The sequence below is a fragment of the Sus scrofa genome, chromosome 9 (genome assembly GCF_000003025.6).
Source record: "Sus scrofa isolate TJ Tabasco breed Duroc chromosome 9, Sscrofa11.1, whole genome shotgun sequence".
NCBI lineage: Eukaryota > Metazoa > Chordata > Mammalia > Artiodactyla > Suidae > Sus > Sus scrofa.
This window is the reverse complement of record NC_010451.4, coordinates 83,746,118-83,773,791: the sequence shown is the minus strand read 5'-3', so window position 1 is coordinate 83,773,791 and position 27,674 is coordinate 83,746,118. Positions and strand designations below refer to the sequence as shown.

Below are 27,674 nucleotides of genomic sequence, written 5' to 3'. Positions count from 1 at the left end.
GAAGGTAGCACTGGAATAAAAACTTGAAAGTCATGTAGTTCTTTGGGGGAAGAAAATTCTAGGCAGAGGGAATAGCAAGTATAAAGAATGAAGACTGGTCTCTTCCAAGTTTGAGCAAAGCTCAGCAATGAAACCAATGCCTGAACTGAAACCAACTATTCTTTGTGTCTAAGTTTTTCTTTTTTAAAATAAAGGCAATACTATTAGAAGTATCATTTTTAGGATTGAATAATCATTTTCTGTAAGACAAATAGTATATATTCACTAAGTGCTGGCTGGCTCGTATTATCATTGCTCACTGTTTCATCTATTCCACTTTACAAGGAGGAGACATCAGTGAAAACTTTAGATACAGAAAATTGGGCATCTGAAAGAAAATTGCCACTGTTACACATGTCTGGAGGTCTCTCTCATCAGAGTCTTGGCTTTTCCTCAGCCTTCAGTTGCATTAGCAATGGCCTCATTTTGTTATTCTGGCTTTGGTGTCTGGTGTATGCCATGTACCAGCCATTGAAAATTATCTTTTTGGACTCCCCTTTTTGGAAGGGGAGTATATTATTGTTTTTAAAAATCTAGTCACAAAGGAAGTGTAGTACAGGATGCTTTATAAGAAGAAGAACTGATTTGTTTTGGGTCGGCCAAGTCTAAGATATGTAAAAATTTTCTAGGTGAAAAATGAGAAAAAAGAAACCTCTAGGCAAAGAAAGTATCCTATTTGAAATTCCTAAGGCAGTAGGCAAACAGTTTGTCCCTTCCTCAGGCAAAATTTGGCAATGTCTAGATACATTTTTGATTGTCACAAGGGGGAAATGCTCCTGACATATAATAGGTAGAGGCCAGGGATGCTGCTTAAATATTCTGCAACACACAGGACAATCCTCACCAAGAACTATCTGGCCCTTAAATATCAGTGGTGCTGAGACTGAGAAACCCTGCTGTCGGGCAAGTTCTGCCATATGAGAATAAGAGAGGATCCCTGTGACTAGCTCTTATTATCACAGGATTGCTAAGACAAACAGAATCTAGATCATATAGGACTCTATAGGTTTGATTAGATTGTGTCATAAATTCGAATAGACACTGAATTTGAAGTCACTGAAGCTTTTTTAGTCAGTATGGGTAATGCAGGGTGAGGCTGTGGGGGACAGGTGGCTTTGGCAAAACTTGACTTATATTTGGAATAGATTGTTATAATGGGGGTTTCACCTGAAGCACTTTAATTTCAAAGAAAAGTGCTAATATGGAACCAATTTGTGGACTGTTAAAACATTCTGTCACAACAAAGTGTAAAAGAGCCAATGGGTACAAATTAGAAGGGTTTTAAAGAGGATTTCTCTGGAGGTAGATACTCCATCAGGTTCTCTTCATCCCTCCTAGTGGAGTCAGTCTCAGTAAACCCCATCTAACTCAAAGGCGGGAGTGGAGGTTTAAGAAATTCACCTGGAGATCTTCATACGTGTCTCCTGCTTTGTTGGACACTGTATGTGACTCATGTCAGAGAGGTTTAAAGGGCATAAGGCTGACTGAAGTGGCTGTTAATCACAGACCAGTGGACTGCAATTTGAGGAAATCTAGTGGTCTCTGAGTTAGCCAGGGCAAAACACACAGTGTGAGGGCCAAATATATGAGCTCTCCAAGGAGGGCAGCGGGGATGCCAGGTGGGAGAACATGAGCTGCTTTGCCATTATTTTAGATCCTTCAAACAGAACAAAGTGGCCTCAGCAAAAAGAAATGGAAGTTAGATTATTAACCATGCAGGGGATGTGGAGGAGGTCAAAATGAGCTGCATTGGCGATGCACTTGACCATGTCAGGGTACTGTGGTTGAAATATCTCCAGTGTTGGGGTTAGGGGTGGAGGGCAGTGTTAGGAGGAACCTCTGAAGAATGAAGCAAGCAGCCAAGAGAGAAGTGAATTTTAAAAATATGACAAAACTAGAAATTACTATTTGGGATTTTCTTACTGTGATGCATTCAAATAAAAACTATCTTCCTCTCCTTACCTCTTCTGCCTGGTGCTCCAAATAAGAGGGCTAGAGAACATGCATAGTAAGATAGAACAGAAAGAGAAAAGGCTGTCACCGAGAAAGGAGTGAAGGATTTGCCTCCCCTTTCCTTCTGATAGGCTTTCTTCTTGTACCACTTAGCTATGGCAGGGAAGAAATTTCAACTTTCAGTTACATTAGGAGTTTTGATGAAACTAGCATTTTCATTAATGAACTAAAACTTTTTTTTGAGCAAAGAGCTAAATGAAAGAATACATGTAAAGATAAATTTCAGACTTCTTTGTGATAACATCATTTTGATCATTTTAATTCATTGTAACAGTTATTGTTTTACATGTCGAACCAAGTGTACTAAAACAGGGCTCCATTTTGGACAATAGTTTGGAAGGGGGAGCAACATGTTTGTAAAGATATAGTATAGCATGTCTTGAACATTAGAGGAAGTGTTAGACTAAGGCAAGAACCCCCAAATAAGGGTGGCTAAAAACCGCAAAAAGATTCTTCTCCATCATTTCCAAGTTCTTTGCAGGGGGCAGCGGAGTTTTGTTTACTCAATTCAGTCAAGGATCCAAGTTGATAGCAAAGCCGCATACTTGTACCTTGTCATTTAATGAGCAAGAAAGGAAGTGAATTCCAGAGGGGCTGGCAATTAAATTATCCAATCCTGAAATGGCCCACATCACGTTCACTAACATCTCTTTGGTCAGAAGTAGCCACATGGCCCCATCCTCCCATAAAGGGACCAGGAAGTGTAATTCCATCTTGTTCCCAATAACTTATAAAAGTATATTTCTTTCTAGAGGAAATCTTTGAAGAAAACTTTAAGTTCAAAACTAATATTTAGCTTTTACTAGCATCTGCCTTCTATAATTGATTATTTTAAACATATGCCTACATATAATATTAGATGCCATAAAATCACTTTGTAGTTCATATTATTTGTGGATTTGAAAATAGACTAGGATTTGGTTTCAGGTACAATAATTTGTAATATGAAACAAAGACCAGTCAGTTCTCTACTATGTTTTAAGATAAATGAGAGAAAAAGATCCAAGTGAAAATAATACGTAATTCAATATGTATACAAATGCTATTCTCCTAACAGTAAATTATGTTCTACCAAGTCAATGCCAACATATTTGGGATACAGCAATGTAAAGTTGCAGGAGGTGGGACAATGAACTGAGAGTTAAAAACCATTCATAAAATATAATCAACTCTAAATTTGTGAATTCTTGTTAGAATAGCAAATCAGTGAATAGCTGCATCTCTAATATAATGTCCCCATTTATCTATTAAATATTAAAATGTGCCTGTCTTTTCACTCTTAAATTGAAAAAAATCATCAATTTATTTCATGTAGATATGTAAAAACACAGTTGGAAAATTGCATTGTGATATCACATAATAAATGCTGGTACCAAATAGCTTTGAATAAGAAATTTAAAATGATGTGCATTTAAGGTTTGCCATTTATAATACATACCACCTAAGATTTTTGTTAATCCTCAGAGTTACAAATGTGACCATAGTTGGGACTTTTACCTTGCATTTGCATGGTTCTGCATACTATGTATAGATTTCAAGAAGACTGTAAAAGTCCTGAAAATTTCGGCATACTCCTTTACATGTGTTTCATGTATGTATTTTAGAATAGAAGGTTTATGACTCTCATCAAATTCTCAAGATACCCATGACCCAAAGAAAATTAAGAACTACTGCTCTATGTATCCACCTCATGTAGTTCATAAAGCTCCTTACAGACTATTGGCTCTTGTGTCTACATATCTTTTTAGTGCTTTCTAATTTTGTTTTTACAGACATGAGAGGAAATACTTTTTAGTACTTGACTAGGATTCCTGCATGCATGTTAATAAGTAGAGAATGATGAAGCAACATTAAGCTGGGGGTAGTAGGGATTTCAGGTGAACTCAAGTGTTAGTAGAAATTGCACACCTCTTCTTTACCAGTGATTCCAGGTCTTTGCTTTTGTATTATTTGCAAAAGGTTAAGAATGTAATCATTAATAATTACAAGGATAGATATAGTCCATGTTTTACACTAGCTTATAGGAAAAGGTCAATATTTTGTCAAGTGCTCATATTTGATTTTTTTTTTTTTTTGAAACAGAGAATTTGATTGATACCTGTAGGTTCTGGGTCCCTTGCTCTTCCATTTCTGTCCTGATTCATATTGTCTATATCACCTCAGCAGTGGTTGAACAAGATATGAAGTTAAGGATTATGAACAGACAAAAAGACTTAGGAGACATCATCATACTGACTGATTCCCAGGAGACATGAGTCTAACCCTTTCTGGCACAAATTCTACCCAGTTTAGAACTGGCTTCCTCATTTACCAGGAAAAATACTTTTCTGCTGTACAAGTAGGATTCTTGGGAATTCCCTTGTGGTGCAGTGAGTTAAGGATCCAGTATTGTCACTGCTGTGGCACAGGTTTAATCCCTGGCCCTGGAACTTCTGCATACCACGGGCAAGGCCAAAAAAATAAATAGATAAGTTTCAAATGAAAGGTATATATTTGATGTTTACAGCCAGTGTCATAAAGTGGTATTAGGACTACCAAATATATTCATTTATGTGACACATTTGCAGATGGTGACCTTCTATATGATAATCTTTTGCTGCATTTCCTTAGAAAATTCTGTTTTTCTGAAGTCTGTTGCTCCACGACTTTTGGTTCTCGAGATTTATGCTCCCATGCAGTCTGGGCCTGAGCTTCATTAGCACCTGATTTACCATGAGTGCAGATGGTTATTGGAAATAAAAAGTCAGCCATTTCCTATGATTAAATCTCTCATGGGCTGCATCTCCCTCTTAGCTATTTCCTTACTATTGCATATGATTCATTTGCAAGCAGAATAGTGATTATTATATGACTGTTAAATCTAAAGTGGAAAGGAAAGTAGATTATTAGAAAAAGTCTAGTAGCTTATTAATATATATTATGTGCTACAATGAAATGATTTTACTGAAGTATTAGCAGGATGATAGATTTATGGATGATGAGAGACAATTACTCTATTGTGACGATTGAATATAACAAAAAGAATTCAGAATTTTTCTTTTCCTTTTTTCTTCTTGCTTGACTTGCTTTAAGGGGTTATTGCTTAAACCAATAATCTCCCCCAGATGCCTCCTCATCCTTCTGAGAAATCATATTATTGTGAGTCTAATAGGCAAAGGAGGGGAACTCCAAGGTTGTTAATTTGCTATGTCTATTTTTTTGATCTGAAGGGAAAGCAAGATTTTGTTCCCAACAGAAATATTTCAGTACTTTTATCCGATTGGAAATTATTACTGTTACTTTTTCACTCGACACTTTTATGTGAACAGTGAGAGTTTGAGAAATTTTATCTCCCTTTCAGAACTTTGCATAGTCTTTATATTATACTGAATTACTGAAGTTGAAGACCATATAGTAGAGTCAACTTGTAGCAGAAACTTGTTGATTTGCCTGGATATTACTATATTTAATTGCCCTATCAAATTCCCTTTCTTCTATATAAAACTCTAAATTGTTCAGTTGAAATACAGATACAGCCACAATTACCAGAGCTCTTTTCTCTCTAATTCATTTCCATTATTAAATTTATTTAAGTTACTTAGTTTTAGCTGTGAGGTTTGAATATGCAAGGTTTAACAATGAAATTCAAGCACTGGTCTGCTTATACTTTAAGAATGTGTTTTGCTGCTATTTCCTGAATGCTCATGCGGTAAATAATTGCATCAAAAAGAGATAATGCATATATATAAAGAGATACAAATTCAGCTTAAACACAGCTACTAATAGTATTAATCATAAGACAAATAGTCTATACAGCTAAGTGTCTGACCCTAACCTAGCAGCACTTACACTGAACTAACATTCTCACATATAAGTGATATCATATGATATTTGTCCTTCTAGGTTCTTTGGCCTTGTGTATCTACTTTTTGGCTTTGTGTATCTACTTTTTGCCATAGGGTCTTTGTGCTGAGTGTCACCTATGCCAGAAATATGCTTGCCTCCTAGTAATTATACCCTCTCATGAAATATTTTCACTTTTTCTCCTTTCACATAGTACCATAGCAGTTTTGCGATGTGTATTTGAGGAATTAGTATCCTTCCACTATTCTGTAGGGCATCACCTATAAGAATGAGTTTATGGAAGCTTTTACTGACTTTCGTATATGTGGAGCTTAGCATACTCTAAGGTATATAATACCTTTTTGTGTCTTTTATCCTTTTCCACATAGAATACCACACCAAAACTTAGTGTCTAAATGCAACAGCAGTTCATTATTTTTCATATTTCTCTGGGCTTAGCTAGGTAGGTCTTCAGCTGCAATAAGCTGATGGATGAGCTGGGCCTGAGCTCAGCCAGGATATTAGATCTTTCTCTTCTCATCATTTTCCACTCTGGGCTTCTTCACAACAAGTTCTCAGGACAGTGCTCCAATAGAGGAAGTGACATTTACAAAACCATTAAAGCCTAGGCTGCATCATTTCTATTACTTTCTGTTGGTCAAAGTAAGGCCAGTCCAGATGGAAAGGTGTGATGGAAAAGATTTATTTCTGGAAGGGAGATGTAGCATAGTTCCTTTGCATAGGGCCATGCACGCAGGATAGGAAAGAATCTGTGTCCGTTAATAATCTACCACTGTAGTCAATGATACTTTCATTAATTACAAATGCAGTTACACTTTACTTTAAAGACTAGTGCAGGAATTGGCTGATTTAAATATTTTATGCTTGGTTGTAATTGTTTTGGGGTTTTATTTTATTTACACTCTGCTCTTAGAATAAGAGATGAAGAGAGTGATACATTAATTCTAAATGATGATAAGCAATCTAATCTCACATTTAGATAAATAAAGGCTATGAGCAATATAAGAGTAGGAGCCTTTATTTTATTTTATTTTGTACTTTTTAGGGCTGCATCGCAGCCTATGGAGATTCCCAGGTTAGGGGTCAAATCAGAGCTATAGCCGCTAGCCTACACCACAGCCACAGCAATGCAGATTCAAGCTGCTCCTGTGACCTACACCACAGCTCATGGCAACGCCAGATCCATAACCCACTAAGTGAGGCCAGGGATCGAACCTGCATCCCCATGAATGCTAGTCAGATTCATTTCCACTGAGCCATGATGGGAACTCCATAAACTTTATTTTACTCACAAATGAATTTCTAGCAACTGGAACAGTGCCTGGAACATAAGAAATATTCAATAAATATTTGTTGAATGAATGAATGAGCAAAAATAATAGGCATTCCTTTCTTTGGTCTTTCCTTTTATGATTTTTTTTTTTTTTGTCTTTTTTTGCTATTTCTTTGGGCCGCTCCCGCGGCATATGGAGGTTCCCAGGCTAGGGGTCGAATCGGAGCTGTAGCCACTGGCCTACACCAGAGCCACAGCAACTCGGGATCCGAGCCGTGTCTGCAACCTACACCACAGCTCACGGCAACACCGGATCGTTAACCCACTGAGCAAGGGCAGGGACCAAACCCGCAACCTCATGGTTCCTAGTCGGATTCGTTAACCACTGCGCCACGACGGGAACTCCCCTTTTATGATTTTAAGGAAGTTATTTTTTGTTTTTATCTGCCTCAAATGATCAGGTCCTAAATTTTTAGAGAAAGAGATGAATGAGAAATAGAGGTCCTACTCATGTATGTGATTCCATGAATCCATAATAATGAATTCTGGCAAGATTGAGCAACACTGAAACATGTAAATGTGAATAATCTTATGATTATTCTTCATGTGACCACTCACTAAATAGAACCTCTAAGGGACTTTGTTTCCATATTGATAGATTAAAAAAAATAACAATGAGATATCCTTTGTAACCTCTATAATTTTTTCAGCATAGGAAAACTCTCTTGAGTCAATAACCTAAATGAGTGACTATAAATATCCAGTAGTATTCTGGATGAAATGACTTCAATGCCATATCTAGGTTCAGACTGTAGCACTACTTCTGTGGACAAGAGTATCTGGTTTTTTTTTTTGCTCAACTGAAAAATACAGATGACTTTTTATTTAAATTTTGGAAAGCAATATGTTGATGATGATTTTCATATAGCAAGAATATTGGTTTATTCATTTGTGGATGGTAAAGCAAGTTGAAAATAGTTTATTTTGGAGTTCCCATCTTGGCTCAGTGGAAACAAATCTAATATCCATGAGGACACAGGTTTGATCCCTGGTGTCACTCAGTGGGTTATGGATCCAGCATTGCCGTGAGCTGTTGTGTAGGTCGAGATGTGACTCAGATCTGGCATTTTTGTGGCTGTAGTATAGGCCGGCGCTTCAGCTCCAATTCATCCCCTAGTTTGGAAACTTCCATATGCTCTGGGTACAGCTCTAAAAAAAAGGCAAAAAGAAAAGAAAATAGTTTTAGTTTATGAAACATCTTCAACTATAATTTATCGGCATTTATTGTCTGCTTATTTGGGCATAATTTCAAACAGGAAAAAGTAGTATATGGGCTAGGCATTTTTTTTTAAATAGAAGAATAGGTAACACTGCAGAGTAAAGAAGAGGAAATGTTTCTTTCTCATCTTAGACTTATCCAGTATGTATTTGAAGGCACTAGCACAATGATTAATCCTCAAGTAATAATGCCTACATCTGTCAATTAGTTTTTATACAAGTCACCCTGAATATTTTATATAAACTATAGCATCTTGACTGTAAATAAAAACAGATCATGATATTTCAGGGAGTTGTCTAGGTCCCTCAGGATATAAATCAGTGACAAAAAATGCAATCTAAATAATAATGGATTTACTGATTCATGTGTTAGACTACATAATTCTTCAATTTGATTAAAAATATCAATATTTTCAGTATAACTCAGGTAGACTGGTTCCTAGCTTTATTGTTTTTATATGAGATAATTAATGTGTTTATAAAACCACCCCTCCAGCATTGGAAAAAGGAGGATTGCCCCATTTTTTAATTCTAGTGTGAAAGAAGTTTTAAGGTGAACAGCATTTTCAAAATGCAAAGTTGCGCTTCTTGTTACAGAATTGAAAAAGGACTGCTGATGTGTGAAGAAAAATAAAAAGTGAAACACTTAACTAATTTTCAGAGAATAGAAACAAGTTTTATTAGAAATATTTTTTTAAGTTGTGAAGCTGTGGTAGTCTTTACAGAATATAGGTAAGGGAAATAATGTGTGAAGGAGCTAGAGAGGTGTAGTTTTTTTCTTTATTTTTGCAAGTTTTACAAAATATAGCATCTAAAAATTTGTTAGAAGAAATAGATTTAAAGTATAGCAAGGTATAGTATGTTCTAATGATTCATAATTATTGATTTAAAATTATTCTACACACTGAGGATTGTAATGGAAAAGAATTAATTGGCCTTTTAGTGATGAAAAGTAGACGCGTTTTTCAAAAATATTTGTATTATCTCCTTTTTCACATGTTGAACTCCTTATGTTGCATTTGAAACTGCTTTGTCTAGTGATTTCAGATGCTATAAATATTTTAATATGCATAGCAAATGACGTTAAACCGAGTTAGTTTAATAATGTTGACTCCTTTTCTCAGTTGTTAGATGCACAAAGTTACCAGTTAATTAATATTCTAGTTGTAAAGCGTTGTCCATGAGCCAGGACAGAAACCTGGAACCATTTTTACTGTAAGTCTACTGAAATTATTACATTAACTTCCCTGAAACTAAGTTGGGTGCTCCTTAAATATCCCTCAAACCATATTAACACTAAAGAGCCTTTATATTCTTACGTCTTTTGCTTAATTAGTTGATTTTTTTTCTGGGAAAAAAAAAAAAGATAGAGAGAGACAGAGAAAGAGAAACAGAGCCAGAGACAGAGAGACAGAGATAACTAAAAACGTCAGCTGGTGAATTGTAGAAAGAGAGGGGATGTAGCGAACATTTCTCTCCCTCTCCAGCTCAGTATGCTGAATGTGTGTTATCCAGCTTTTGTCCCAGCAACCGGTAATTTCCAGCATCCTCCCAGGGAGCAGCATCTTGAGTGTGTGATCATAGTCCATTCTCATCCTCACTTCTGGTGAATGGAAAATCATAATTGTATCATGGTACCCAGAAGTGATCAGGCTCTTATACAAGCTATCGAATAGTAAAATGTATATATACCACTTAAAATAAAGAAGAAGGGGTAGTAATTCCTTTACAGAGGGTAGAATGCACCCTGTCTGTAATTCAGGACATATTCATGATAACATACTCTATACTCCATGGAAAGCCTAATTAAATCCAGCTTGCTTAGTAACTATTTAATTAGAACAAAGGAAAGGAGGTAGGTTGAGGAAGTCTGTTACCAAGAGTCTTTGCAAAAGCTGGCCAGTTTCCCTGCATAAGGAAATTTTGCTCTTCTCTTTTTAAATTGTGTTTTATTAAAGTATAGTAGATTGAAAGTGTTGTGCCAATTTCTGCTGTACAGGAAAGGGACTCAGTGATACACACACACACACATACACACACACACACACACACACATATTCTTTTTTGTATATTATTTTCCATCATGGTCTATCCCAGGTGATTGGATGTAGTTCCCTGTGCTATACAGTAGAACCTTATTGTCTATCCCTTCTAAATGTAGTAATTTGCATCTATTAACCCAAAAATCCAAGTCCATCCCACTCCCTACCCCCGCTCCTTGGCAACCACTTGTCTGTTCTCTATGTCTATGAATCTGTTTCTGTTTTGTAGATAAGTTCATTTGTGCCATATTTTAGATTCCACATATGTGATATCATATGATATTGGTCCTTCTCTTTCGCACTTATTTCACTTAGGATGATAATCTCTAGTTGCATCCATGTTGCTGCAAATAACATTATGTCATTTTCTATGACTGAATACTATTCCATTTGTATATATATAGCGATTTCCTTTTATTATGTTCACTCACATCATCCTGTAAAATTCCTTTTTAGAACTTATTACAATTAATATGAAATCATTTCATATATTTCTCCTAGCTAGAGATTAAGCATAATGCAAGCAGACACTTTTACCCTATGTATAAATGTAGTTCATTGCCTATCACAGTACCATGTATAGAGCAGGTGGTCAGAATGTAGGAGAAATGATATTTTTTTCCCGCTAGAGAGGTAAACAGTCTAGTTCCCATGATGTTCAGAGCTAGGCACAGAGACGTGCTAATTTCTGCATTTGTAGTGCCTTTCTCTTTTTGTTTTTTAAGAATACTGAAGAGAATTTTTGTGTTGTGAATATTTTCTATTTATGAATACAATAATCCGCTTTAAAGTAGAGCTTTATTCTCTATTGAGGCATAAAAACTTAATTACATTTTCACTATCAATTTTGACTAGGCTTTACATGTTTGTATTTGTGAGAAATACTCTACCTGAAGTATTTCTGTGTATAACCTCAGACATTATGGTATATTTTATTAATGCAAATATCACCCACTGTCTCTATTTCTGAGTTATTGGATGTGGGACAGGGGAAGGTGAGAAGTATGAACTTACTAGCTGCTCACTAGTCTATTCCGACTTTATTGACTGTGAAAAAGCATCAGTTGCAAAATGGGGACACTTAAAAGGGATGTTTTGTTATTTTTTTCTCAAGATTATTTCAAGAATATGAACATGGAAATAATCCTTTAAAAATTCAGAGGGAATTCAAAAAACTAGATGAAGAAGGCATATTCATTTTTTTTTTTTTTTGGTCTTTTTGCTATTTCTTTGGGCCGCTTCCGCGGCATATGGAGGTTCCCAGGCTAGGGGTCCAATCGGAGCTGTAGCCACTGGCCTACGCCAGAGCCACAGCAAGGTGGGATCCGAGCCGCATCTGCAACCTACACCACAGCCCACGGCAACGCCGGATCGTTAACCCACTGAGCAAGGGCAGGGACCGAACCCGCAACCTCATGGTTCCTAGTCGGATTCGTTAACCACTGCACCACAACGGGAACTCCCATATTCATATTTTTATATCGAGTCACAAACACAAGGGATTATGCTGAACAGAAATTCTCCACCTTAACTCTTTTATTTCAGTTTACCATCAGATTTCACATCTGGAAAAATAGACTTGTATTAACATACATATCACGTCATTTATATTTTCCAAATATCTCATTGATAATATATGTGAAAATTGTCTTATAATCTATACTGGACTGTGATAACAATATGCTTTTGATTGCAAGTAAAAGAAAACACAAAATAAATAATGAGTCTATTTACAAATCTCATGTGAGTAGACATCCAAAAATGGACTATTTTAGAATTGATTGGTTAGGAAATTCCGCTCTCCCTGAAAAAACAGGGAAAAAAACGAAATTGCTTTCACACTGTACAACTATCTTTTTCCAAATGAAAATCCTCCCTAGAAGCCCAGAGTATATTTTTCTCAGGTCCCATTTGGTCAGTGCTAAATTGCATTGTCATCCCTAGTTAGCTTATTTAAGGAGAGAGGTATTAAAAATACTTTAAAATAGAATATGAATAACAGAGCCATTTAATGATAACCATCTGAACTGTAACGTTTCCTTTATGATTTAGAAAAAAGTTGCATTAATTATTATATTTAATACGAGACAAAATGGGAAAAAAGCTAGAATATCTTGAGTCAGATTCTGCTGTTTCTCATATGATATTGGGCAAGTGGCTTCTAAACTTCATTGGGTTCAACTGTGACAGTACCATGCTTAATAACAATAGCAAATATTGCTGTCACAAATTTCATTTAATCTCCCTGACTTTAGTTTTCTTAGGGAAATTTTATGATTATGAGGTATTTATTTTTTAACAGTAGAGATCTACTGTATTTAGTTCAAAACATGCTTAGATATCTTGAAAGATTTTATAGGTTTAGTTTTACATTTCATATAATTATTAATTTATCATTGGTCTTAGAGGACTTAATATATATGTTATATATGTATTTCTTTAGTGTAGACTCTGTGATGTGGCATTACTACTGCCTTTATATTTTTCCATTCTAACTCTCCTAATTATTTTTATATGTAGTACAAAGCAGAGAAAAGGAACATTTAGGAAATCAATAATTGATTATTAATAAGATAGAAAGTTCTTATATACAAAAATACTCTCACATAACCACATTTTTTTCTTCTTTCAAGAGAATTGAAAAAACATACTAAAATATTTGGTCTTTTAAAGCATCTTTTTCATATGTACTTACATATGAAAAACTTACTTTGCTCTTGTAAAAGTAATTTGGGTTAAAAATTATTTTTTTAGAACATCCATCTTTTTTTGCATACTAAGATGCATTATTTTATGATTCTGTCTGAAGTTTCTATAGCTTGTTTCATTGTCTCATGGGGCCTTAGCAAGCATATCTTATGAATGAGTATTAGATACCAGAACTTTAATATGTCATTTTAAAAAATTATATCTTTATGTCTTGTTTGCAAACATGAAAAATGTTTTCTCTCTTTGGTGTGAATATAAAATGGCCCCACAGTAGTCATTACAGCCATGTTTCTTCCTTATGAGATTACATTATCAACATTGTTCTCTTGCTATGAGAGAGTATGAATTACTATTAAAAAACACATGGGTTTGAGGGTTTCAATAAAATGTTCCTTTTATAAAATATAATTATATAGAATATAGGATTGTTTCTGCCACTAGTATGTTCATATGGATAGTAATTATCGTAAAATTATGGTTTCAAATTTCTCTAAGCAAATAAATAACTGTACTAAAATTTTGATAGTAGATTTTTTTATAAATTAGAATAGGAGGTCCCATTCATTCCAATATCTCAAACTTTGAACAAATTTTTTCATAAATATTTACTGGTGAATTAACAGTTGCCGGTCAAATTTAAATTGCTGGTTTCACTTGAGTTAGGTATGGACTTAGTTCTTAGTGACTGGCTATTACTAGTCCATACAGATGGCATTTAGTTTACAGGTGACATCAAAAAGTGACAAGCAATGTAAACTACAAGTGTCCCCCTCCCCCATATTTTTACCCCATGCTAACCTATGGTTGTTGCAGTGATGAGGTCTAGCTGCCCAGCCAGTGTTCTCTTTTTGCAGCTACCCAATGAATGCTTTCTCCTTCGCATTGCTTGAACTGCAGCTTTCAGATGCTGCTCATCCCCTGTTGAAATCAGATGTTATCAGTGCCCTTCCATTTGACTTGTGAGAGATTTTTAAGAGTAATACCTCACTACGTTTAAGAACAAATTAGTAACCATATGGCCAGTGTGTGGTGTAGTGTCTCTGCAATGAAAATAAAATGGATTCTATGACATAAATATACTACTTTAAACACTTACCATATTGCCATAAGTCAACAGGGCTGCATCTTTCATTGCCACTATTGTTAGCCAAATTCAGAATTCCTGCTGTGTTTCTGGCGTATTCCACTGAATTGTAAGACTGAATTTTTTGGATAAAATAAAGTTATTGAATTGTTACAAACATTGTTCTCCTTAAAAAAAATAATTTTAAGAAAAGTTTTCTCTGGATATTTGCCCAAGAGTGGGATTACTAGGTTATATGCTATGTACAGTTTTCTAAGTATCTCCATACTGTTCTTCATAGTGTAGTATATATACACAGTGGAATACTACTCAGCAATAAAAAATAACGAAATAATGCAATTTGCAGCAACATGGATGGAACTAGAGACTCTCATACTGAGTGAAGTGAGTCAGAAAAAGAAAGACAAATACCACATGATATCACCTATATCTGGGATCTAATATATGTCGCAAATGAGCCTTTCCACAGAAAAGAAAACCATGGACTTGGAGAACAGACTTGTGGTTGCCAAGAGGTAGGGGGAGGGAGTGGGATGGATGGGGTGCTTGGGGTTAATAGATGCAGACTATTGCCTTTGGAATGGATTAGCAATGAGATCCTGCTGTGTAGCACTGGAAAATATGTCTGGTCACTTATGATGGAGCATGATAATGTGAGAAAAAAGAATGTATACATATATGTGTAACTGGATCACCATGCTGTACAGTAGAAAATATGCCACATTAACAAAAGTCAAAAACCACATGATCATCTCAATAGATGCAGAAAAAGCATTTGACAAAGTCCAACATCCATTCATGATAAAAACTCTTACCAAAGTGGGTATAGAGGGGACATACTGTAACATAATCATAGCCTTTTATGACAAACCCATAGCAAATATAATACTCAATGGAGAAAAGCTGAAAGCCTTCCCACTAAAATCTGGAACAAGACAAGGATGCCCACTCTCACCACTGTTACTCAACATAGTACTGAAAGTCCTAGCCACAGCAATCAGATAAACAAAAGAAATAAAAGGCATCCAAATAAGAAGAGAAGAGGTAAAACTCTCACTGTATGCAGATGACATGATACTATACATAGAAAACCCTAAGGACTCAACCCCAAAACCACTTGAACTGACCAACAAATTCAGCAAAGTAGCAGGATGTGAGATTAACATTCAGAAATCTGTTGCATTTCTGTATACTAACACTGAAATACTAGAAGAGGTATACAGAAATACAATACCTTTTAAAACTGCACCCCAAAAAATCAAATACTTGGGACTACACCTGACCAAGGAGGGGAAAGGACTTGTATGCTGAGAACTCTAAAACATCAATCAAGGAAATTAAAGAGGTTTCAAAGAAATGGAAAGATATCCCATGCCCCTGGGTTGGAAAAATAAATATTGTAAAAATGGCCATACTACCCAAAGCAATCTATAGAGTCAGTGCAATCCCTATCACATTACCCATGACATTTTTCACAGAACTAGAACAAACAATCCGAAAATTGTTACAGAACTGCAGGAGACCCAGAATTGCCAAAGCAATCCTGAGGAACAAAATCTAAGCAGGAGGCATAACTCTCCCAGACATCAGGCACTATCACAAGGCCATAGTCATCAAGACAGTGTGGTCCTGGTACCAAAACAGACATGTAGACCAATGGAACAGAATAGAGACCCCAGAAAGAAACCCAGACACCTCTGGTCAATTAATCTTTGACAAAGGAGGCAAGAACATAAAATGAGGAAAAAGTCTTTTCAGCAAGCATTACTGGGAAACCTGGACAGCTCCATACACATCAATGAAACTAAAATACACTCTCACACCATGCACCAAAATAAATTTGAAATGGCTGAAAGACTTAAATATAAGACAAGACACCATCAAACTCCTGGAAGAGAACACAGGCAAAACATTCTCTGATATCAACCTTATGAATATTTTCTAAGGTCAGCCTCCCAAAGCAACAGAAATCAAAGCAAAAATAAACCAATGGGACCTAATCAAACTGACAAGCTTTTGCAAAGCAAAGGAAACCAAAAAGAGAACACAAAGACAACTTACAGAATGGAGAAAATAGTTTCAAATGATGCAGCTGACAAGGGCTTAATCTCTAGAATATACAAACAACTTATACAACTTAACAGCAAAAAAGCCAACAACCCAATGGAAAAATGGGCAACAGATCTGAATAGACATTTTTTCCAAGGAAGATGTGCAGATGGCCAACAAGCACTTCAAAAAAACGCTCAACATCCCTGATATTAGAGAAATCCAAATCAAAATACCACGAGATACCACCTCACACCAGTCAAAATGGCCATCATTAATAAGGTCACAAATAACAAATGCTGGTGGGGGTGTGGAGAAAAGAGAACCTTCCTGCACTGTTGGTGGGAATTGAAGCTGGTACAACCACTATGGAGATCAGTATGGAGATACCTTAGAAATCTATACATAGAACTCGCATATGACCCAGCAACCCCATTCTTGGGCATATATCTAGACAAAACTTTCCTTGAAAAATACACATGCACCTGCATGTTCATTGCAGCACTGTTCACAATAGCTAAGACATGGAAACAACCCAAATGTCCATCGACAGACGATTGGATTAGGAAGAGGTGGTATATATGCACAATGGAATACTACTTAGCCATAAGAAAGAGCAAAATAATGCCATTTTCAGCAACATGGATGTAACTAGAGACTCTCATACTGAGTGAAGTGAGTCATAAAGAGAAAGACAAACACATATGATACGATATCACCTATATCTGGAATCTAATAATCTAAAGGCACAAATGAACCTTTCCTCAGAAAATATCATGGACTTGGAGAATAGGCTTGTGGTTGCCAAGGGGGAAGGGGACGGAATGGGATGGATTGGGAGCTTGGGGTTAATAGATGCAGACTGTTGCCTTTGGAATGGATTAGCAATGTGATCCTGCTGTGTAGCACTGGGGACTATGTCTGGTCACTTATGATGGAGCATGATAATGTGAGAAAAAAGCATGTATACATGTGTGTGTAACTGGGTCACCATGCTGTACAGTGGAAAAAAATTGTATTGGGGAAATAACCTAAAAAAAAGAAAATTGACCGAACACTGTAAACCAGCTATAATGGACAAAAATAAAAATAATTAGATTAATAAATTAATTAAAAAATAATTTTAAAACCAGATATTAAATGATTGTTGAAATGCTGTCATAACATAACAAAAGCGAAAGCAAACTAATGTCAAAGATGAGATTTTTTGAAACATCTTTAATGATTAAAAAATATTCATTCTAAATTCATTTTAAGTAAGCTACTTAGGACATTATGTTTTTGCTTTCCTTTGAAAAGCAGAGGTGAAAGGGTTTTATTTTCTTATCTGATGAGCATATTATTCATGTAAATAGAGATAGAATAGCTTAGTTATAGATGCTTGAAAAGGGATTCAAGTGTTTAATGAAAACTTCAGTTTTTAGATCTTTCTGTATCTCCTAAATCACCGCTAAATACATGAAAATAATAGAAGAAACACACCTGTGAGAGGAAAAACTTGACTGTTAATTTAAGAGTAATTTCACAGAATTAAAATTGTCTGTGTGTTTATGACTTCAAGTTTACTACAGTAAGATAAATGAGGCAATTTCACCCCTTTTACGTTGCATCTTTGTTAGAAGAGGAGCTTCATATCTAATTAGATTCTTTGGTATTCCTTGGGGGATATGCATTAGCAATTTGTTTTGTTTGTTTATGTGTGCTGCACTAATATTTCTTGGCAGACAAAAGTTAAAAAAAAAATTTCGTAAAACAGGAAGAGATGTTCCAAGCAAAATGTATTGCTAGAAATTAAAATGCCTATTCAAATGTTTAGGACTTGTAGGACTAAACATTAACTAAATTTCATAACAGAAATGATTTTTTTTTTTTTTTGCTTGAGCAAAATCTCTGGTAGTTCACATTTTCCTGAGAATATGTAAAAGAAGCAAAATTACTGGTAGTAAGAAAATGCCTGGGGAGTTACCACTGTGGTGCAATGGGATTGGTTGTGTCTTTGGAGCACTGGTTCAGTCCCAGGCCTGGCACAGTGGGTTAAAGGATCCAGTCACAACTGTGGCTCAGATCTGATCCCTGGCCCAGGAACTCCATATCCTGAGGGGCAGCCAAAAAAGGAAAAAAAGAAAATGCATGGTACATGGATAATACTTTCATTTTTACCTGAACATCTGGTAGCCAAGCACTTTAAATGTTAAACCGAAGCCTGTAGGCTCATAATTAGTCATTGAAATAGGGTTTACAATACTAATAACTTAAAATTATTATAGAATAAGTAACTTTTCTGTAAGACATTTATCAACATACCTGTAATCACAAAACCTAAGAATACAATAAATTTGACTTTGGTGTAAATGTTTCACAGTGGGTTAAATGTCTAGTTACCTTGTTCTTAAAATCCAAAGCTATATATTTTATCTGACAAATTTGAGTTTGAATTATTTGGAACATTTTCTAATGTGAGCCATAAAAACAAATAGATACATGCTTAAATGTGCTTTTTTGCATTTCTACAACCTAAAGACCAGTGTGGTTGAAAAAAAAATAAAATTTAACAGCTTTTAATTTGTCATGTGGAATCTGATTCTATGTGCTTTTTATTACCTCCATATATTTATCTAAGCGAAACATAAAATGGTTGTAATAATGGAGAATTTAAAGCAGCTTTTGCACATGAGCAGTAATGCTAACTAATATGGTGAATAAAGACTGAATGTAAATTCTCAGAATTTCTGTTCCTTGATGTGTTTGCAGAAATGAGTATATCTTGGTTATCTGATACAAACTCCTCATCCTCCAGGTTAAGCTATGGAGAACTTTGATGGAGGGGGGTAAGGAGAACATAACCATTTACATGTAATTGGAAGCCATACATATTTATTTAATTTTCATACTGTAGTACAGAATACATTAGGTCATGGAACCTGTCAAAATATAAGCCCACAGCCCTTCTTTTGTTGGGGTAGTGCTTGGGTATTCCCATACATGTCTCCAGAGATAACCTCAATATGGCAGAAATCAATATATTTTAATACCACCAGTTCCTATTGATTCTCCCTTATTTATGTCTCTTGAATTGAGCTTCTCCTTTCTTTTTTCCTTGCCACTTGGTTTAGGCCTTCAATTAAATTTCATTTGTATTATTCCAAATGAAATAGTACCATATTTCTGTCCACAGTACCAGCATTTCAACATTCCAGCCCACCTGTTCATTTCTACTAGTTTTATTTATCCATGTAACAAAGCTGGCCACATCACTCCACTGCCAACAAACTTCTATCAGCATCCTTTAAATTTGTAATATTAAAGTCAAACCCCTTAACTTGGCATGTTAGCCCACAAGCAATCTCTTAAGTCACACTGCACTCCTAAAATGCCCAGAACTTGTCTCAGCTTCCTCCTATTTATCTTTTTCTACTTATTCCTTATAACGTCACCTCTTCTAAAGCTTTCTGGACTCCCCATGGTAGGAGTGATTGACTGAGTGTTTTTGCACAATACTTTGCTCATATTGCATTTAGAGAATTAACTTTTAAATTATTTTATGTGCTTATAACCTTAGACATTCTGAGCTCCTCAGAGACAAAGATATTCATGTTCATATTTATGTCTTTAGAACTAAAAACAGCATATGGAAGTGAATGTTCTCACTGAACATTTGTTGAATGAATTAATGGATGAATAAATGAATTCAGAAAGGTCTGGGTAAAAAACCAACAAAAAATGTTTTTAGAAAACTGGCTAAATATAGAAAAACAATTCCAAAAAGTCACAAAACATCCACTAATTATTATTCTAAGATTGTCTTGAGACCACTTCCTACCAACCAATATTTTCCTCTCACTTTATTGAATGATATATTTTTCATGAGAGTGATGAATCATTAGAAAAATGTTTTCAGTTTTGCATAACTTTAGCTAATGTGTAAATTTGTAGAACTATCTATATTCTCTAAAGTAGATTATTTGCATTAATTTAATATAAACTTGGCTCAGGCCCACAGATCTTAGTGTTAAAAGTTTGCCCTTGTTCTATCTAACTAGCTATCATCTATTTTTATCTACTCTGGATATGTGAAATCAGGTCATAATCCAAGGAAAATATTCTCTAGAAAAAAATAATGGTTTGTAGTGCTAGAGTCCTATGAAACTTACGTTGGTGTTCGTTTTATTAGCCTGAATATGGTGTTTGATGCAAGAAGAGCTAGGGGAAATTTTGTAAGCAAAGAAAACCTTATATGAGACTAAATATTATTAAATATATCTATATATATAAGATCACATTTATATTTTCATATCAGAGAACCCTATACAGCAAAGCATGGTAATAAGCACTGTATTTAGGTTCCATGTCATTTTCCATAACAAATAATAAGGTTGCATTAAGTATTCTTGGTAAATTAGGATCCTTGGTAAATATCTTTTTAACTGTTGAAATATTTTACATTACAATGTAAAAAGTTCTTATCAGTATTTTTAAGGAAAATAATAATTTGATGTGAGAGATATGTTTGAATATCATTACAAAAAATTTCTTTTTGTTTGCCTTCATGTGTGAAAAATGTATCTGATTTTACCTTATTTTCTTCTAATTTGGGATGTGATACCTTGTTAGACTGCATGTAACTTAAAACTGCAGTTTTTCATGAGAATGAATTTTTAAATCCAATACTATATAATCTAAGTATTAAGATCTATACTATAAAAAATCTAACTGACCTTTGTAAAATTACATTAAATGATTATTAATTTAATTATCTGGCATAGAGAAACAAAGAAGGTAATTGGGAAGTGGGAAAAATAGAAACATCTCAATTCCAGATTAAATACTGAAGTACTTTAAACAATATTTTCTTTGTAAAATTGTTATATTGATAAAATAGTATTACTTTTTATTTATTTCATGCTGTATCATAATTTCCCACTATTGTTCATATATCAGAGGACAGTATCTCTAAAAATAATAGTTATCAAAAGTTACTAAATTTTATCTTTTGGATAACCACTATTGTTTTTCTTTTTAATATGCTGGCCAGTCATGTTATTTTTAGTGAAGACATAACCATATAGAAAATGTCAGCATATTTAAGTTTGGTATCCTTTTTCTCATGACAAGTCTTTTCTTCTCTGTCTTTGCAACTGTAGAATGGCTGGTCTAAAATCAAGTTGGCTAAGAGCAAGCTAAGAGCATAAGCACAAAAACCATATTTTAAAATCTGAGCAACCATAATTGTAGGAAATCCAAAGATACACTTGAATCTGTCAGATCAACACATTCCTATAATCTCCTCTGGGATAATTGTATAATTTGACACCAGCAATTAAGCTTTGACTATTATGTGACTGTCTATTACATAATGGATGGTACATGTCCTCAATTTTTTCTATCACTTATAAGTTAGGCCTCCTCCATTTTTTGTTGTTTTGTTTTGTTTTTTCCTAGGTCCACAGGTGGCATATGGAGGAGGTTCCCAGCCTAGGGGTCAAATTGGAGCCATAGCCACCAGCCTACGCCAGAGCTACAGCAATGTGGGATCTGAGCCTTGTCTGTGACCTACACCACAGCTCATGACAATGCCACATCCTTAACCCAATCAGCAAGGCCAGGAATCGAACCTGCAACCTCATGGTTCCTAGTCAAGTTCATTACCACTGAGCCATGACTCCAGCCTACTCCATTTTTAAAAATCCCTTCTGTTGCTGATAATTGCCTAAAGCTGCTTCTTCCTTTCCTTTTTCAGAATGAAGAACAAATTTTGGTATTTTGAGTTTGGCACATCTGAAACTTTCTCAGCCACCTGCAAGAAGCTACATGAATCTGTGGAAATAGAAGTAAGAAAAATGAATTATCTTTATAATGATTTGAAATGGCTTTAGTTTGAGTATTAATATGTTTGTGATAGCCTATGGAAGAAGTTATACTTTGAGCAATTCTCATAGCTTTACCCAAGATTCTAATATGTTATTTCTGCCACTCACTGAGAATCTAACACTATCTGAAACACTAGTATAAGTTTAAGTTTGAGTAGGAGTTATTTTAATACAGTATAGAAGAATGAGAGGTGGAACACAACTTTAGAAATCAATGGAGAAGGTACTGGGCATAGTATGGTCAGAAAAATGTAGGATAAAAGAAGGTACTTGAAGGGAAAAAGTTGTAAAATACATTTTAAAAACTTATTATTTTCACGCCTCAATATCTTATAACCTTTAAAACAGAGTTCACTAAAATTGTACCTACTTTCATGAATAAAGGTTAAAAAATATACTTTTCCATTCCCATTCCCATTCATTAACTAGATTTTCTCTGTTCCTGAGGTTGCCATTTCCCCATTACATTTATAGAAAGTGGAAAAGCCAAGAAAGAGCAAAGATAGCAAGAAAAGACACACTTTAAAAAGATTTGGAGCAAATAGGTCTACCAAAAAAATATAGACACTGTAGGACTAAAATTTTTGGAGACAAGTTATAACAGAAAATGACTTAGTTTTATTGATAAATTTTAGGGGTTAAAGAAAAAAGAAAAGTTTTATTTTGATAAGTGTAAAGACAAAGAAACAAAATTATGAAACAAAAACACCTAATGACCAGCTGATAAGAATTGATAAATATTGGCTTCAACATTTTTCATTTTAAAAATAAATACGTAACTTGTCTACTGACACCTAAATCATTAGTAGCATATATTCAGGTATTCAGTTCAGTAAACAAAACTAGTTTTGGATTACAAAGGATCATAATGGCCTGGCTATGTTCTTCATTATCCTTGCTTTCTTATTTACTGTTAATGATAATAACAGCAAAAGTGGTATTAGTTGAGAATGCGATCTTTTCGTGCTTTTTTTCTCATCATGATTAGTAAATAAGCTGAAGTACTAAGGGTGGAATTGATTGCCATGGAACAGAAAATGTCCTTTTGATTGAATCAGATCATAACCTTGAAAAGGAATATAATCACTAAAGGTGAAAGGTTTGGCCTCAATATATACTTTCTCTGAGGGGTGTTTGTGATGATAAAAAAACCATATATATATGTTTTCTGTGTGCATGTGTGAATACTTTTCACACACACATATGTTTATATAATTATATATGCATAAATATTTATAAAAATAATCTAAAATCACCCTTTACCTTTAAAACTCATTATTTTAAAAGTTTATTATATAGTGGATTTTGCACATTTTTACCCTCAGAAGCTCATGCTCAAAGAAAATCTACAGCAAAAGCAGAAGGCAATGATGAAAAAAATAAATAAATATGGCTTCCATCTGAATAGAGGGTGGATACTCTGAAGCCTCTTGCACCTCTTCTTACCTTATCTTACCTTTGGACATAGATGGAACAACAACAACAAAAATGGTCTAAGAAAAATATTTCATATTCATGGATAGATAAAATCAATATTGTTATGATGTTAGTTCTTCTCAATTTGAGCTAAAGGTTTAATACAATCCCAATCCTAATTCCAGCAAGTTGTTTGGTAAATATCAACAAACTGCTTCTAACGTTTGCATAGAGAATCAAAAGACCCAGAATAGCTAACACAGTATTGAAGGAGAACAAATTTGGAGGACTGACACTACGTGATTTCAAGAATCCCTATACAGCTAGTACTATAGAGTGATGTTAGTGAAAGAATAGGCAAATCAATGGAACAGAATATAGAACCCAGAAATAGATTCCCAGAAATAGTCAACTGTTTTTTGGCAAAAGAAGAAATGTAACACAATGGAGAAAAGATGTTTTTTAACAACTGGACACCCACAGTCACCAAAACAAACAAACAAAACAAAACAACAACAAAAAAAACATTCACAGACCTTCACCATTACCAGAAACAAACTCAAAATGATTACAGATCTAAATGTAAAATGCGAAACTATCCAATTAGAAGATAAGGTGGGAAGAAGCCTAGGTGGTCTTGATATGGTGGTGCCTTTTTATATACAACACCAAAGACACAATCCATGAAAGAAATAATTGATAAGCCAGGCTTCATTGAAATTAAAAACTCTTGCTCTGTGAAAGACAATGCCAAGAGAATGAAAAAACAAGCCACAGATTAAGAGAAAATATTTACAAAAGACGTATCCGATACGTCTGAGATATACAAAGAACTCTAAAACTCAACAATGAGAAAATAAGCAACCCCATTGAAAACTGGGCCAAAGAGTTTAATAGATAACTCACTCAAGAAGATATGTAGATGGCAAATAAGCAAGTGAAATGATATAGCATATCCTATTGCATCAGAGGAATACAAATTAAAACAAAAATGAAATACCACTACACATCTATTAGGATATTGAAAACACCAAAGGCTGGTGAAGATGTGGAGCAGCAAGAACTCAGAATTATTGATGGGGGGAATACAAAATGGTACAGCCACTTGAGAAACTGAGGTTTCTTACAAAGCTAAATATTGACTTACTGTATGATCCAGCAATCATATCCTTGGTATTTACCCACAGGAGCTGAAAACATGACAGTACAAAAACATGCACTGGATGTTTATAATAGCTTATTTAACATTTGTCAAACTTGGAGGTGAGCAGATATTCATCAGTAGATGAATGGATATTTAAGTTTTGGTAAATCCAGGTAGTGGAATATTATTCAGTGTGGAAAAAAAATGGGTGAAAGAAGCCAATATGAAAAGGCTGCGTATTATGTGGTGCCAACATATGACATTCTGGAAAGGGTAAAACTGTGAAGATAATTTAAAAAAAAATAGTGGTTTCCAAGGATTAAGGGGAAGGGAGGGAAGAAAAGGCAGAACACAGAGGGTATTTAGAACAATGAAAGTACTCTGATGCAGAAGTGGTGGCTGCATGTTAAGATACATTTGTTTAAATACATAAAATGAACACCATGCATGAACACTAATGTAAACTATAAACTTTGGGGGTTATGATAAGTTAATATAAGTTCATCAGTTGTGACAAATCTACCACCCTTGTGGGGATATTGATAGTGAGGGAGGCTACACATGTGTGGAAGCAGGATAAATCAGAAATCCCTGTACCTTTCACTCAATTTTGCCATGAATCTTAAATTCTCTAAAAAGTAGTGTTAATTTACACACACAAAAAAACGATCTCTATTATATGCATCACAAAGTGAAAAATGTTCAGAATGTTTATATCATACAGCAAAAGACATTTGATGGAAATAGATATTGAAAACAACTATTTAAAGTTACCAGTGAGGAATTTCCAGTTATGGCTCAGCAGAAACGAATCTGACTAGGATCGATGAGGACACAAGTTCGATCCCTGGCCTTGCTCAGTGGATTAAGGATCCAGCGTTGCTGTGAGCTGCGGTGTATATTGCAGATGCAGGTTGGATCTGGCATTTCTGTGGCTGTGGTGTAGGCCGGTGGCTACAACTCTGATTCAGCCCCTAGCCTGGGAACCTCCATATGCCACGCGTGTGGTCCTAAAAAGCAAAAATAAATAAATAAATAAAATAAAATAAAATAAAATAAATAAAAATGAAGTTACCAGTGATAATGTTCAGTGATTTTTTTTGTCTCCCAGAGCTATACATCTTAAAGAAAAACTGTTTATGGTGCAGTTTCTACATGCCCTCCATGTCTGGCTTCCCTGCTCTACATTTCACTACCTTATTCTAGGCACCACTACAGTAGCATTTGTAAATCACAGCCAGCACTCTGCACTCCCTATGCTACTGTTGTATCTCTTGAAATATTGCTACAATTCCTGTATTTTTCTTAATTCTAAAACTTGACATGTTTTGTGTATGGATGATAATATAATATTAGCTTCTCTACTCACTTTTTAATGAATCCAGTCTATCATAATAGCAGAATATGCCTTTCTACCCTCAAGGTTACTTCATAATTAAATATAGCAAAAACAGCAATTTGGAAATTTGATTCTGTTTGCTGTTGCTTCCTATTTTGCCTAAAATTATTCCAACTATGGTTTGAAAATATATACAAGAGAATAAAACCACTTCATTGCAAGAGTACCTCAAGTAATGGATATGTTTTTAGGGCAGCTTCTTCAAAGTGAACCATTTGCTGTGTGACCCTTTATTCTACATCCAACTTTCATTTAAGAAGCTTTTTTTCCAAAAAGTGTGAATATTTGTAATAATATTAATCTCAAGGGGTATCCAGTTGATAATAATTATATCTAAGATTTCTCTCATGTTAAATGTACCTCATGCTTAGTGCTAAACAGCGTACATAACTTACATGGTTTAGTCTTCCTCAAAGATCCTATATTTAGAGAGATTCTAGTATATCTTCACTGCAGAGATACACAGATAAGCATTTTCTTTAATAATTTAAAAGAAACAAGAATGGTGTTGCTTGCTGCTAAAATGTTTAGGGAAACAAATCATTTGAGAAAATATACATAGATACTAGGAAAAAGATTAACAGAAATGAAAATTTTAACTTTAAGAACTTGAGCTTTTCTTTACATTTGTAACCAAAATATAAATAAAAAATAAAAAAATCTTCAAAATTACAAGATAATGTATTAAAAGCAAAATTTGTATTAAACTTTCTAGGGCATGGATATGTACCTGAAAATCTCAGGTCAACATCTGGAATTGAAGTTTATGAAGGTCATGAATTTATTTTTTTAATTCTTATTGTAATCACTATTATTTTTTAATAGTTATTCCCCCCAAAAAATTTTTTTGTCAAATGTACAGCATGGTGACCCAGTTACACATACGTGTGCACATTCTATTTTCTCACATTATCTTGCTCCATCATAAGTGACTGGACATACTTCCCAGAGCTACACAGCAGGATCTTTTGTTAATCAATTCCAAAGGCAATAGTCTGCATCTATTAACCCCAAGCTCTGAGTCTGGGTTTCTTTCTGGGGTCTCTATTCTGTTCCATTGGTCTACATGTCTGTTTTGGTACCAGGACCACACTGTCTTGATGACTATGGCCTTGTGATAGTGCCTGATGTCTGGGAGAGTTATGCCTCCTGCTTAGATTTTGTTCCTCAGGATTGCTTTGGCAATTCTGGGTCTCCTGCAGTTCTGTAACAATTTTCGGATTGTTTGTTCTAGTTCTGTGAAAAATGTCATGGGTAATGTGATAGGGATTGCACTGACTCTATAGATTGCTTTGGGTAGTATGGCCATTTTTACAATATTTATTTTTCCAACCCAGGGGCATGGGATATCTTTCCATTTCTTTGAAACCTCTTTAATTTCCTTGATTAATGTTTTAGAATTCTCAGCATATAAGTCCTTTCCCCTCCTTGGTCAGGTGTAGTCCCAAGTATTTGATTTTTTGGGGTGCAATTTTAAAAGGTATTGTATTTCTGTATACCTCTTCTAGTATTTCAGTG

At 34.8% G+C, this 27,674-nt stretch overlaps 1 protein-coding gene across 22 annotated transcripts in view; it reads left to right on the top strand.

Moving 5' to 3' along the window:
• DGKB (diacylglycerol kinase beta) overlaps positions 1–27,674 on the top strand; it is a 786,786-nt gene that overhangs the window by 584,921 nt on the left and 174,191 nt on the right. For all 22 annotated transcript variants that reach the window (XM_021102444.1, XM_021102447.1, XM_021102453.1 and 19 more), the window contains one exon: positions 22,068–22,158. In XM_021102444.1, coding sequence (XP_020958103.1) covers positions 22,068–22,158 — 91 coding nt within the window. The remainder of the gene's footprint in view (positions 1–22,067; positions 22,159–27,674) is intronic.